Consider the following 15,181-nt stretch of genomic DNA (forward strand, 5'->3'; position numbering starts at 1 on the left):
TAAAAATTAATCACAAAACTCAATAATGACCCTTTACCTAAGTGGGTTCATTTTAGAGAAAAGGATAATTTCCTAAATAAATCACACATGTCCATAATAGCAAAAATAAATGCTTTACAAAAGTCCATATTTACATAAAGGTCTTCTTCTTAACTAAATTACAAAAGTCTACACATAAGCAATACAGATAATTTTCCTAAAAAAAAAAATGTTTTCGCTAAATGTTCTACAAAAGTCTGTATTCGCAAAGGAGATGTTTTTTCTAACTAAATCACACGCCCATATCAGGACAAATTATGTTTGCACTAAATGACTTACAAATGTCCATATAAGTAAAAAGGATGTATTTTCTAATTAAATCACACAAGCTCATATTAGCAATAAGGACAATTTTCATAAATAGAAAGTCCATATTAGCAGAAAGATGCACTTTTTAAAAGAATCATAAGTTAAGTTAAAGTCCCAATGATTGTCACACACACACTCGGTGTGGTGAAATTTGTCCTCTGCATTTGACCCATCCCCTTGATCACCCCCTGGGAGGTGAGGGGAGCAGTGGGCAGCAGCGGTGCCGCGCCCGGGAATCATTTTTGGTGATTTAACCCCCAATTCCAACCCTTGATGCTGAGTGCCAAGCAGGGAGGTAATGGGTCCCATTTTTATAGTCTTTCGTATGACTCGGCCGGGGTTTGAACTCACAACCTACCGATCTCAGGGCGGACACTCTAACCACTAGGCCACTGAGTAGGTGGCCTAGTAAAAATCCATATGCATTTCTCAAAGAAATAACAAAAGTCCTTTTGGGCAAAAAATATTATTTTACTAAATAAAAAGGTCCATAATAGCTAAAAAGATAATTTTATAAATAAATCCAACAAGTTCATATTGGTAAAAAGTGTGTTTTCTCTAAATAATTAACAAAAGTCCATATTAGCAACAAGGATAAGTTTCCTAGTTAAAAGGTCCATGTTAGCAAAGCGTAAATCACGAGTCCATATTAGTAAAAAGGATGTCTTTCCTAACTAAGTCAGAAAAGTCCTTATAGGTAATAAGGATACTTTTACCAAATAAAAAGGTCAATATTAGCAAAAAGAACCATTACCTAAAATAAACCACACAAGTCCATATTAGCAGTAAGTATGTTTTCTCTAAATGATTTACAAAAGGGCCCTGCAATGAGGTGGTGACTTGTCCTGGGTGTACACTGCCTTCTGCCTGAATGCAGCTGGGATAGGCTCCAGCTCCCCCGCGACCCGAAAGGAACAAGGCAAACTGCGCTTTTTTGGGAATTTTGCCTATCGTTCACAACCATTATGAGAACCAAGAACACAGGTCTTTTTTTTAATTAAGGTTTTAAAGATGATAAAAAAACACTTGGAAGATGTGACTTATGGAATTCACAGTTGTAGCCTTCAAAACCCTCTAAAAAACTTCAAAACTCTCCATAAATGTTTTATATACACACTGCAAGTCTATATATAATGTAGTAACAGGCACGTTCATAACAATATGTAATATGTTCAATATTTACCATATTTTTATCATTTTAATCAATGCCGTTTCCATAGCAGCGCATGTCCGACTTCTGGCAACAGTGTGTGTTCCTACTTCATGATTCAAAATGCTTGTGTGTGTTCTAATCATGGCAGACTTAGTGACAAACAACGAAGATGACTATTTTTGGAAAAATGAGGATTTACAACCTTATCTTTTTGAACCTGAATGAATGGAGGATGAACTGCTGCTTGTAGAAGCGAGCACAAAGAAGAGGGTAAAACGTTGGAGCAGACAGAAGCCGATGGAGTGGGGTGAAAATGACTCAAAGCTTAAAATGTCGAATTTGGAGACAAGCTATTTCAAAATAAATTCCGCGCTTAACCCAAGTAAACCAGAAAAAAACTCTCAGGCCAGCTGGACCAAAGACAACTGTCCATTGAGTGAGTCACTTTACATTGATCATGATGGATGCGGCATGTCATGCGTGTTATTAGAACTACAGTACATTAACTGTCTGACTAGCTGTGTAATAAATGCAAAGAAAACACAAGTATTCTTCCAACCATTGCCAAAGGACGTCATCCAGCAACCACCAGCAATAAAGATAGAAGAAGTGGCTCGTGAAAATGTAGAAGGCTTCACATACCGTGGTAGTATAATGTCTTTAAATGCTAACATCGATGCAGAAGTCAATCACAGAATCAGGCAAGCTGCTGCAGCCTTTGGAAAGCTTAAGACTCGAGTGTTCCAAAATTGTGACATCAGACGAGATACAAAAATCTAAGTGTTCAGAGCAATTGTTTTAACAACTTTGTTATATGGTTCAGAGGCATGGACAGCATATCAAAGACCTATCACAGCACTTGAAAGGTTTCAACAGCGATGTCTACGCCAGATGATGAATAGTAAGTGGCAAGATATGAGAACAAACATCAGTGTACTACCGGTACTTGAACAGGCCATGCTTAACCAGTGTAGAGAGTACAATTGTTAAAAACCAACTACAATGGACAGGGAATGTTGTACGGATGAATGACGAAAGACTACCAAAACAGATGTCGTACTGTCAGCTAAATGAAGGGAAAATAAATGTTGGTGGGCAGAGAAAATGTTACAAGGATTGCTTAAAAATGACAGTGAAACAATTTGAAATAGATACTACATACTGGGAAGACCTTGCAAAAGACAGAATAACATGGAGAGCTGCAGTCAGTGAAGGAGTGACAATGTATGAGGGGAAAAGAACATCTATGATACTTGAAAAAAGGAGGAGACTGGAAAGAAGAGTCATGCCAAAATGCATATTACCACCTGGTCTGATCTGTTCCATATGCGGTAGAAATTTCAAAGCTCGTATTGGCTTGTACAGTCACTACAGAGCACATCATTCTTAGGGACGATGGACCCCTATCTACTCACAGGAAGAGGAGCCAACGAGCGAGCTGTGTACAAATAAAACATGAAATGTGGGCTAATACTTTACAGATAGAGTAATATGATTGTTCATGTTTTTCAGTCAGTCCAGATTGGTGTCCTATCGCAGTGTTGCGCGTTACAAACTCAAATATGTTTCGTGTTGTCGTAGAAGCTCGCTTTTCTCTCGCCGTAGTTAGCTTTTACGGCTAATACCGAAGCACGCCGATGTGTTGCTACGATATAAAAAGAGTTCCTTGGTCATTATACAGGTTGCAGGACGTAAATGATGCATTGGCGAAGGTTTTGAATGCATTTCTAAAGTGGTTTAGAGGTAGAGTTGATTGATCCCATTAGCTGCATTGCTAGCTAACTAGAATAAGCCATTTTTTACATGTTAAAATGTAAAAAAATTAAACAAAGTTAAATAAAAACTTTTGTCTTCTTATCTTTTATAATGATTGTGAACGATTGTCAAAATTTAAAAAAAAGTGCAGTTCTCCTTTTCCTTAAGAAAAAACAAAAAAAACAAAAATGGATGGGTGGAAGGATCCATTCATAGGGTAAAAAGTCCATTTAGCAAAAACGATCCTCTTTGTTGATTTAAAAAGTCCCTATTAGCAAAAATGATCATTTTCGTAAATAAATAAAAATCCATATTAACAAAACGGATTATTTACCCAAATAAAGGTTTACCGGTATATGAGCAAAAATTACTGTTTCTTTAAATACATCTCTGTCCATCCATCCATCAATCTTATACCGCTTGTCCCTTTTGGGGTGGCGGGGGTGCTGGAGCCTATCTCAGCCGAATTCGGGCGGAAGGCGGGGTACACCCTGGACAAGTCGCCACCTCATCGCAGGGCCATCTCACAATCCCATATTAGCAAAAATAATATTTTCTCTGAATGATTTACAAAAGTCCATATTAGCTAAAAGAAAGCTTCAGTAAAAGTGAATGACAATTGTCCTTGATTTACCTGTAACACCACGCAGCAACTACAGTGCCGATAAACACGAACAGGAAGGCCGTGTAAGAGATCCACATGATGAAAGTCATTGCGTCCATACCGTTGATGGTCCAAGGAGGAGGGACAGGTGGAGGGACGGGTTTTGGTCCGCAGGCATTAGTGCAATCTTGACAGGAGCAAGGCCCTGAACCGTCCTCCAGTCCCTCTGAGCAGCCGTACGTCTTGTTGTTCATGGGGATGTAGCCAGCGACAGGGACATCTGGAATAACAAAAGACTTTAATTGACAGTTCATGATTTGGCAGAAGATACAGGCCAATAAACACAATTTACCTGAGAACACTGGTATGATAGGAAAGGGAGCCTGCCCATTGTTTATGTCAAACATGTACTGGATCCAGTTAGTGGCATTGCAGTCCTTTGCATCTTTGCCACACAGCAGTGATAAGGCCTTCACATTGCTGGACGGTGCTTGGACATCCCTGCAGGCGTTGAACATTGCTGCCAAAGTGACATTGTAAGACTTATTCAAGTGACTGTACATCAATGACATGCATGTATTTTTAATTACAATGAATTAATAATAAAAACACACAAAATGTAAAAGAAATACAACATACAAATGAATGAGTTTGATTTGATATGTATATGTATATCAACACCAACACCAATCTATCTTTTCATAACCACAAAATGTGTGGAAATAAAAAAAAAACAGGAGGAAATTGTTGCAAAATTATGTTAATACTAATTCAAAATACAAAAACAATTCACATAATTTTAAATTAAAATCAGGAATCAATAACTTTATACATATCACAACCAACATGTAATCAATCTTTGGCTTTTGTTTGGAAAATTGAGGGAAATTGTCACATAAGTACGGTAATAATTTATTACAAAAAATAAATAAATAAAAAAGGCAAAGGGATGTGAGCATTCTCTGAGAAAAAAGAGGAACATCGAGAAATAAATATACCCCTCGGGGTAATATACTTCCGGTGTTGTGACGCCTGTTCACATCTGTCACATCAAAAATAGACCTTCTTGCTGGCTAATAATAAATATTCTAGAACTACATTTGGTTCGGAACTACTAATGTTCGGATTGTAACCATCCAAATATGATTCGCAGCAAAGTGGACAGCCGTCAACGTTTTGGTAGAGATTTCAAACAGAGGTGACAACAAGTAAGCTAGCTAGACAGTTAGCTAATTAGGAAGCTTATTTCGGTGTTCCTGATTGTCTCCCCGTCTTGCAACTTAGTGCGGCGTTTAGGCAAGAGGAACGAGTACCTGCGTCTGAGGCAAGCTTTCAACAAATTTTGTTTAGAACGTATTTTTATTGATATTTCATTTAAAAAAACACAAAAATTAATGTTTATAAAGAGGTATTTACGCATTTTTGCAGAAGTTTCACTTGCGTGAAATCCCCAAAATAGAAACTAATGTGTTGTTGTTTTTACTTCGACAGTTCATATATGTTAACAATAGAAAATATGTTTTACATAATATTAGTTTTGGAATACCACAAAGATCAGTCCTTGGACCTATACTTTTTCTTATGTGGGTCATTGATATTACTATGGCTTACAAACTGTTTAAGTGCATTTTAGTTTGCAGACGACAACCTTTTTTTATTCAAGACACAATATTAAAAATGTGTTAGAGGTGGTTGAAAAAATTAAATGATGGTTTGATGTATAGTATTGTTCTTGTATTATATTGTTTTTGTATTATATTGTTTATGTTAAATGTGGAATGAGTGAGAGGGGTTGGGATATTATAAGCATTTGCTTCATCCAACCCCTTTTCAAGCCTTGCATAAATGTCCCTGCCAAAATGTTTAAAAAAAAAAAAAAGTGTGTGTTGTACTGTGCAGGTTTGAAATAAATAATTCAATCAATCAATCAATGTTATCCTTAAATACTGGAAAAAGTAAGTTTATGATTTTTTGTAGTAGTAGGAAATGTGTGGATGCCTTATTATATGTTTAAGTAGATCAAATTAAAAGAACAAAATATATTTAAGTTTTTGGGTGTTTTGATTGCTAAACATTTGTCATGGAAATCACAAATAAATTAACAAAGTTTCATCAGATGAAGAAATTGCTAAATGAAAAAGCATGTTATGATTCACAGATTGTTCCATTTTTAACATTGTACAGTATTGTGTAGGGTAGTGCCTGTAAAACATATTTAAATCCAATCTTTCTTTTCATGGCCATAATTACCATTGAGGACACCGAGGTCATGTCCTGTTTTAAATGACAAAAAGAAGTTGATATGACCGACTGCAAATCAGTGGTGTGCCGTCAGGGCCAGCAAGGCCTTCTCTGCTGGCCGAACATAACCAGAAATCATGATCATAATTAAAGATAAAAGTAATTTTTTATTTACTTTCCCTAAATATCTAAAATTATTCATATTCTCTTCATGTCACATTATGCTTCTTCCAGTGCTGTTGTTTTTAGGTTATAGAAATTTTATCCAATCAAAATTCAGCTAGCTTATGTTGCCATGCTGTCCGAAATCTACCCCAAGCCTTCAGAATCAACAATGCGGGCGTCAGTGCACTGTATGTGAACGGACACAAACATTTGACAGACAGTTGCGATAGCCAATCAGATCACGAGTTGTTGTCAGTAAGGCCTTCTAGATGGCCTAAGGCAGATATATATTGTGATGTTATGAGCTAGGTAACATAAGAACTCCATTACACAGCATGCCACAGTAGTGAAGAGCATGCGCAGTAGCCCCGTTTAGCCATGCCAGCGGGATGTTTTTGATGAGCACGCTGTGGAGTAAACTTTAAGAAGTCAGCCAACACGCCTCATCTGCATCTTTTATGATTAGACAAGACAACACATATATTTGCAAGGCCATTTTCAAGACGGATATTTAAAAAGAAACTACATCTTGTGAGATGTCGGCCAACCCCGGAAGCTCGAATGGGTTCTACAAATTGTGAGTTTAGATATTTTATTTCTTTATCTTTTCACGTTTAATATGTTTTTTGCAATTCTAATTTTGACAGTACCACATAAGATATGTTTTAATTGTTGATGCAGATTTATTGATTTTTAAATGTGGCAGAAAATAAGCCGTTTTGTACAGTGTTGGTGGTGATTCAATGCCCAATGGTCATGTGGTGACATAAATGTTGGTATTTTGAGAGGTAATCAATGGACACAGGACATCACTGAAGGCCTAGGTGAGAAACACACGGCCCGCCACTACTGCAAATATACTTTGTGTAGGATACCGTGTGCGCTGTACATCACCAGGCGGTAGATCATCCTCTCTCAATATACGAGCTTTGGTCATGCACAGCCTGCTACAACTCAACTTATACTGGCGTCGCTAATGTTGGTTTCACCTGAATGAAATTGATGTGAAACGCTGTCGTGTAATAATAATAATACGGTTGCCATGTCAGTCAGGTGCCGCCCCGCCCTTAATGCAGAACTTGGGTTTTGCGTGGCTTCGGGCTTTGCTATCCGGGGGGGGCCCCATTGTGTGTAAAGAAATGTAAATTATTGAATGACAAGGCGCTTCATATGAAATTCTACTCCAAACATATTCCTGGCCACGTAATGCTGCGTTACTGATTAGAATATGAAGACACATTTCCTCGATTTGTAAAAAGAGAAAATAAATATAACCTAAAAGGAAGTGAGATTTTTGTTTTGTTTTGTATTGTTTTAGAGCAGTAGCAATGGAAAGATGCATTTCAATCAGACGTTAGGTTATGTGGAACAAAACAATGGAAATATATTTCTCTAGTGAAAAAAATAAAACATATGATGATGAAAAGATAGGACTTTGAGTAAAATTATGTTTATTTATTGTTTTATGTAATGAAAAATAAATATTGCCTTAATAACTTCTGAGTTGTTGTATTTGATAATGGAGGGGCAGATATTGTATGTTTATACTTCTTTCTGCTCCTTTTCGTTCATGATTTATTTTAATGTTATATCAATCGTTTGTATTTAATATTGAGTGAAAGCAATAAAAATAGATATGGAAATGGAATACTTTACAATATTTAGAAAAGTTAACAAAAAACTAAAGTAATAATAATAGACAAATAAATAAACAATATAAAAGTAAGGGATTCTTATTCTATAATGTATTATGAAGACTGCTGAAGTGGTTGTGATAGTGAAAAGACAACGGTTTGGATGATAAAATTTGGTGTGTGATTTTGAGTCTAGTTTTAATTGTATTTTTTTTTATTCAGTAAAGTGGACTGGACATGGCGTCCAAGATAAGTGATGACAACCATCTACGTAGCAAGCGGTGTGCAAACTCACCGTTGGAGAAAGTTTGTCCGATGTAGTACTGCACCTCCAGCACATTGGACTCATTGATATTGGTGGCGTTCATGAACTGACTCTGGCGTGGGCTGCACGTCAGCTCGCAGAAGAGGTTCATCAAGTTGGAGAAGCAGGCGGGACACCTGGACATACAATTATTGTCAATTCAAGAAAGGAAACATGGCATGGTGGCTTGCGAGTACGCACCGGGACAGGAACTGCAGGGGCAGCTGCAGACTCCCTTTGAGAGTACGCAACTGGTCCACATTGCAGCACAGGTTGCGACTTCCATAGTCATACCCAGGACAAAGCTCCTTTATTGCACACAAACACAGAGCCTATCAGCTTTTCGGGATTGCTTTAAGGCTCCTATCAGTCATAGGAGGTAATTAGGATACTACTTACTGTGAGTAGGTCATAGCCCTCCGGAGCCAAAGGTTTGGGGGGCCCGGTGTAGTTACAGTTGTATTTCTTTCCGGGGACCTTTTCCGATTCTCCGCACTCGTCATACCACACACAGTGTTGGGCCGCCACCTGGTAACACAACACAGACAGCACAACAAAAAACATCCCTTTAGCCTTTGAATGTACACACATCATATCCAGATATACACAACTGTGACAATAATATAATAAACATACATCAAATATATATGTTTATAATCTTGTGTCCGTCCCATGTGGCTAAATTGAGTATTATGTTATCATTTGATGTTTGTGTATGATACCACTACCTAAAAAATAGCCTTGTTTAAAAGAGGAAAAAAAAGTTTACAAATGGGCTTCACTACACATCTTAAAATTAAGATGTGTAGTAGCTTTGCCAACTACAGATGTGGGAGCTGTAATGTTGATCATTTGTTTTTGTTTGTTTTTTATTCAGCGAATAGGCTGATCTAGAATATCCCATCACTCTTGATACTATGGTCAGAGTACAGAAGCGTTACTACAGTGACGTCAATCTCCAGAAATAGCCGAAGGTATTCGGGGCGGAATATTCAAAATGGCTGACTGAATTTGTGGCATTTTGTGATGTTTAGACGGTATTTTCACATACTTTGCAGATTGTAATTACAATTGGAGATGGTTTAAAGGATACAATGAAACACAATTAAGCATATAAAGTCAACTTGTTTTTCCACTCTATGGTTCTTTAAGAATTGTGTATAACAGGCAAATTTCCAAAAAGAAAAGTGCAGTTCCCCTTTAATACATGATGCCCCTGGTTTTACTCACTAGAGTTACATTATAGTTAAAAATCAACAAAACATAACTTTCTTTTTCAACCATGGGAAGGAAGAAAGTGTGTATGTGAAGGACAGTGCTTAGAATAACTGAATGGTAAAAAATCAAAAATATCATCAAAATCATTACAGAATGTGTTGACAACTTGATCGTAGCAATTCGAGTGCATGTCTGCTTGTCTGTACCATACGGAATGAAAGAGTCTACCGCCAGCTAAAGATGTTAAAATAATCTCTAAACGGTAGACATTTACCCATGAAACTACGAAAAAGCTGCTGATGGTGTGTTTGATGGGAAAGCAGCTGGAGAGAGATACTGAAGAAGTTCACTCTCCAGAGTAAATGCTGTACATTATTACTACACTACTTCACAAAACAACCGTAGTTGTTAGTAGTACATTCTATTGTATTATTTTTAATACAACATTTCTTATCCAAGAGTTTGTTTTTCTTTTTAAAAGGCATGTTATGCATTGAAATGGTGTTGTTTTTTCAGAGGCAAGCTCCAATTAAATTGATTTTGTGTGAAGGCATGGATGAGATGGTAGAGCGGCCATGCCAGTAACTTGAGGATTCCAACTTCCAGGTTCGACTCCAGCTTCCGCCATCCTTGTCACGGCCGTTGTGTCCTTGGGCACTTCAGCACTTCACCCACCTTGCTCCCAGTGGCACTCCTACTGATGTATAAATGTGAATGTAAATCAATGTTTGGTGGTGGTCGGAGGGGCTGTAGGCACACATTGGCAACCACGCTTCCATCAGTCTACCCCGCAGTAGGTGTGGCTACAAATGTAGCTTACCACCATCAGTTGTACAAACCCCGTTGCCATATGAGTTGGGAAATTGTGTTAGATGTAAATATACCGTAAACGGAATACAATGATTTGCAAATCATTTTCAACCCATATTCAGTTGAATATGCTACAAAGACAACATATTTGATGTTCAAACCGATAAACATTTATTTTTTTGCAAATAATCATTAACTTTAGAATTTGATGCCAGCAACACGTGACAAAGAAGTTGGGAAAGGTGGCAATAAATACTGATAAAGTTGAGGAATTCTCATCAAACACTTATTTGGAACATCCCACAGGTGAACAGGCAAATTGGGAACAGGTGGGTGCCATGATTGGGTATAAAAGTAGATTCCATGAAATGCTCAGTCATTCACAAACAAGGATGGGGCGAGGGTCACCACTTTGTCAACAAATGCGTGAGCAAATTGTTGAACAGTTTAAGAAAAACCTTTCTCATCCAGCTATTGCAAGGAACTTAGGGATTTCACCATCTATCATCAAAGGGTTCAGAGAATCTGGAGAAATCACTGCACGAAAGCAGCTAAGCCCGTGACCTTCCATCCCTCAGGCTATACTGCATCAACAAGCGACATCAGTGTGTAAAGGATATCACCACATGGGCTCAGGAACACTTCAGAAACCCACTTTCAGTAACCACAGTTGGTCGCTACATCTGTAAGTGCAAGTTAAAACTCTCCTATGCAAGGCGAAAACCGTTTATCAACAACACCCAGAAACGCCGTCGGCTTCGCTGGGCCTGAGTTCATCTAAGATGGACTGATACAAAGTGGAAAAGTGTTCTGTGGTCTGACGAGTCCACATTTCAAATTGGTTTTGGAAACTGTAGACGTCGTGTTCTCTAGACCAAAGAGGAAAAGAACCATCCGGATTGTTATAGGCGCAAAGTTGAAAAGCCAGCATTTGTGATGGTATGGGGGTGTATTAGTGCCCAAGACATGGGTAACTTACACATCTGTGAAGGCGCCATTAATGCTGAAAGGTACATACAGGTTTTGGAGCAACATATGTTGCCATCCAAGCAACGTTACCATGGACGCCCCTGCTTATTTCAGCAAGACAATGCCAAGCCACGTGTTACATCAACGTGGCTTCATAGTAAAAGAGTGTGAGTACTAGACTGGCCTGCCTGTAGTCCAGACATGTCGCCATATGAATCCATCAACTTTCTACCACGTGTCCCTCTCGGGGTCGCCGGGTGCTGGAGCATATCCCAGCTGCACTCGGGCGGAAGACGGTGTACACCCTGGACAAGTCGCCACCTCATCGCAGTGCTAACATAGATAGACAGACAACATTCACACTCACATTCACACACTAGGGCCAATTTAGTGTTGCCAATCAACCTACTCCTAGGTGCATGTCTTTGAGGGTGGGAGGAAGCCGGAATACTCAGAGGGAACCCACGCAGTCACGGGGAGAACATGCAAAACGCCACACTAAAAGACCCCAAGGACCCAGGACCTTCTTATTGTGAGGCACACGCACAAACCACTGTGGCACCGTGCTGCCGCCAAATAAATCTAATCCATTATTTGTATAATTCTTTCAAATCATTTCAATGGTAGATATTGATTTGAGATACTAGTGTTTTGAATTAAGAGCTCCGTCACAGAACCAATCAAGCTTGTATGTTGAGGTAATACTGTGTGTACAATTGCGCTTTTTGGAGACACACATTCTGTCGGTGACAGAAAATGGACTAACCTAAAAGCACTAAAGTAGATTTTGGCCAACAGATTTCCTTTACACTTTTATGGAAACTCTGAGATGTACTTAGAATTGTTAAAAAAATAGTATAGTTTTAGGGAGGTAGGGTTTTTTGAACGAGCGCTTGCATCAAATGCCATCAAGTTCCATTGTATGGGTTTAACTAATAAAGATCTCACTGAGTCAGACAACAATCTCTCTCTCTGCAGCTTCAAACAGACCAGACCGCTACACATTTCTTTCAAATGTGCTTTGTGTGTCGGAAATTACTCATTTCACTTCTGTTTTTTTACAGCTGCTATTTAAGAACAGTATGGTAAGTGTATAAAGTGTATGATGGTGTGAGAGAACGGCAGACGTCACAAATGTCTCAAAAAAGGCTAACGTGTATTTTTGAAGCTGCCAACACCTTCCTCCTTCCTGTCTATTCAGCAAACCAGCGCTCACATGCTCTCTGTTGGAAGCAGTGACTTGGGGAAGTTCATTTACTTACTCCACTTAAGTGTTTTATGAGAAATACACAGCGCTTGGCTACACTCTGGGCTACTTTGCGTCAGAATAAGGGTGGCATGTAGGAGAGTTGGTGTTGTGCAAGAACCTGCCGGGTTTGTTTAACACGCTTTGTCTCGATATCTAATCCCCTGAACAGATAATCAACTCTTTTTTTCCGCTGACGAATGACTTCACAGGCATTACGGTAATTTACCCTCATGGAATGATGAGTTTATCTCACTTTGATTCAATCACTAATGGATGAAACATTAGTCTAACTTTCGACGTATTTTTACTCAATCAAAAGACAAAATGTGCGGCTTGATCGCGGCAGTTGAACTGTTTGTTTGGCTAAATCCAAACATGCATCAGATCGAAAATATTGCACTTTTTCCCCACTTTGATGAAAGGAAGATCGTCGTACTACAGAGGAGAGATGGGAAATGTAGCAGTTTGTTAAGAGTAACAGATACAAGTTAGTGTGGCTGTGCAATAGTATGTTGCGCAAACCTCACTCTCGCACACATTAAGAATTATACAGCGAGTTGACAGCCTGCTCGACTTAACTTGGTGGGGATGCAGGAATGAGCCAAGGATTTGTGTGGGACGAGTCCGCACTATGAACACGGTTTCATTTACATGTCAATGTAATTTAAAGAAAAAAAGAGTTTGAAAATGCAAACATTTGAAAAGAGGTCTTGAACTGACATTAAATGCGTTTTGTTTATTTTTTTTTAGCTGAGCAGTTTTTTTTTCCATAGAAAGGATGTGGCTATCGCACATAAACACATTATAATGGGACTGTCTTTGTATTACAACTCAATCAACATCTAACACACCTCAACCCAACACCTCAAATAGATTGCAGTCTAGTGTGAAACACTATATCAGAGGTCCACGGCCTTTTTTTGCACCAGGGACCGGTTTAATGTCGGCATTATTTTCCCGGACCGACCTTCCACGTGTGGCAGATAAGTGCATGAAAAATACAACTGACTATGATGCTGAATTAGCGGGAGCCCTCGGGTGTTTCTTTGTGATGGCTGCAGATGGAAATTAGCCTTTGGCTACAATCTAGCACATTTACCGTATTTTTCGGAGTATAAGTCGCACCGGAGTATAAGTCGCACCTGCCGGAAATGCATAATAAAGAAGGAAAAAAACATATATAAGTCGCACTGGAGTACAAGTCGCATTTTTGGGGGAAATTTATTTGATAAAACCCAACACCAAGAATAGACATTTGAAAGGCAATTTAAAATAGATAAATAGTGAACTACAGGCTGAATAAGTGTACGTTATATGAGGCATAAATAACCAACTGAGAACGTGCCTGGTATGTTAACGTAACATATTATGGTAAGAGTCCTTCAAATAACTATAACATATAGAACATGCTATACTTTTACCAAACAATCTGTCACTCCTAATCGCTAAATCCCATGAAATCTTATACGTCTAGTCTCTTACGTGAATGAGCTAAATAATATTATTTGATATTTTACGCTAATGTGTTAATAATTTCACACATAAGTCGCTCCTGAGTATAAGTCGCACCCCCGGCCAAACTATGAAAAAAACTGCGACTTATAGTCCGAAAAATACAGTACATTTTATATGTTCATTAATGTGCATTGTTGCCTGTAACAAAGATATAACAAATGGTGACTTCCTATCAGGAGTTCTACTATACATCAATGAACAAGATCATTGGTGTGGTGTGTCTAGTGCAGGGGTTGGCAACCCAAAATGTTGAAAGAGCCATATTAGACCAAAAATACAAAAAACAAATCTCTATGGAGCCGCAAAAAACTAAACGCCTTATATAAGTCTTATAATGAAGGCCACACATGATGTAAATGTCTACATTAGCCTACTATCAAAATGACTATGTGTCGCAGGCTGACGCAAATCTTCGTTGACAGAAATGTTGAAATGTAATATTTATTCTACACATGTTTACAACATTGGAAAAACATTAATAAAACGGAGGCTTATAATTACTGGCTTAGAATGGCCAAAGGTAAAGATGTGCGTGTCCAAGTTAAAGGAAACGGCTTGCTGTCTTCTTCTAATGGACTAATTCCAATCTTTGGCAAGCTGGGAAACATTTGCTGTGGTTTGGTACGACATGGCACACAAAAAACTATCAGAAATGCAACCAATATTACATACAGATAATGTGTCATGAGACATGCAGCTATAAATTAAATACACACAGTACATGAGTAATGGAAATTTAATGAGCTCAAATATACCTACAAACGAGGCATACCGATGCAACATGTAGCATGTTAGCATCGATTAGCTTGCAATCATGTACTGGCCAAATATGCCTGATTAGCACTCCACACAAATCAATAACATCAACAAAGCTCACCTTTGTGCATTCACACACAGCATAAAATGTTTGGTGGACAAAACGAGACAAAGAAGGAATGGCATAAAACACATCTTTCTATGGTAGCGTCGGAGAGCGTTATACATGCAAACAAACTGTTGCGTCACGCACAACTATGGTGAGTTCAAGGACCGCCGACATTAGTAGGACAAAACTGCGCTTGCCAAATACTCTCATCAGTGAAGCATAAACACAAACCTATTAAACAGTGGGCTTTCTAACAATTAGGAAAGTTTGTGTCATGTTTGCCCTCCTGCAGAAACCATATTGAAACAAAAAATATATTTCCCCCCCCATATTTTTCCATACGTTTTTGAA

At 38.4% G+C, this 15,181-nt stretch overlaps 1 protein-coding gene across 2 annotated transcripts in view; it reads right to left on the reverse strand.

Moving 5' to 3' along the window:
- The window catches only part of npc1 (Niemann-Pick disease, type C1), a 32,524-nt gene that overhangs the window by 14,521 nt on the left and 2,822 nt on the right, over positions 1–15,181 (reverse strand). The window contains exons 1-6 of one of the 2 annotated variants that reach the window (XM_072915207.1): positions 14,843–14,964; positions 8,604–8,732; positions 8,406–8,512; positions 8,196–8,341; positions 4,213–4,380; positions 3,891–4,140 (exon numbers count right to left, since the gene is read on the reverse strand). In XM_072915207.1, coding sequence (XP_072771308.1) covers positions 3,891–4,140; positions 4,213–4,380; positions 8,196–8,316 — 539 coding nt within the window. In that variant the 5' untranslated portion in view covers positions 8,317–8,341; positions 8,406–8,512; positions 8,604–8,732; positions 14,843–14,964. Of the gene's footprint in view, positions 1–3,890; positions 4,141–4,212; positions 4,381–8,195; positions 8,342–8,405; positions 8,513–8,603; positions 8,733–14,842; positions 14,965–15,181 lie in introns of those variants that run through there. The other variant, XM_061979256.2, reaches the window with a different exon arrangement.

Source organism: Nerophis lumbriciformis, linkage group LG19, assembly GCF_033978685.3.
Source record: "Nerophis lumbriciformis linkage group LG19, RoL_Nlum_v2.1, whole genome shotgun sequence".
NCBI classification, from domain to species: Eukaryota; Metazoa; Chordata; class Actinopteri; order Syngnathiformes; family Syngnathidae; genus Nerophis; species Nerophis lumbriciformis.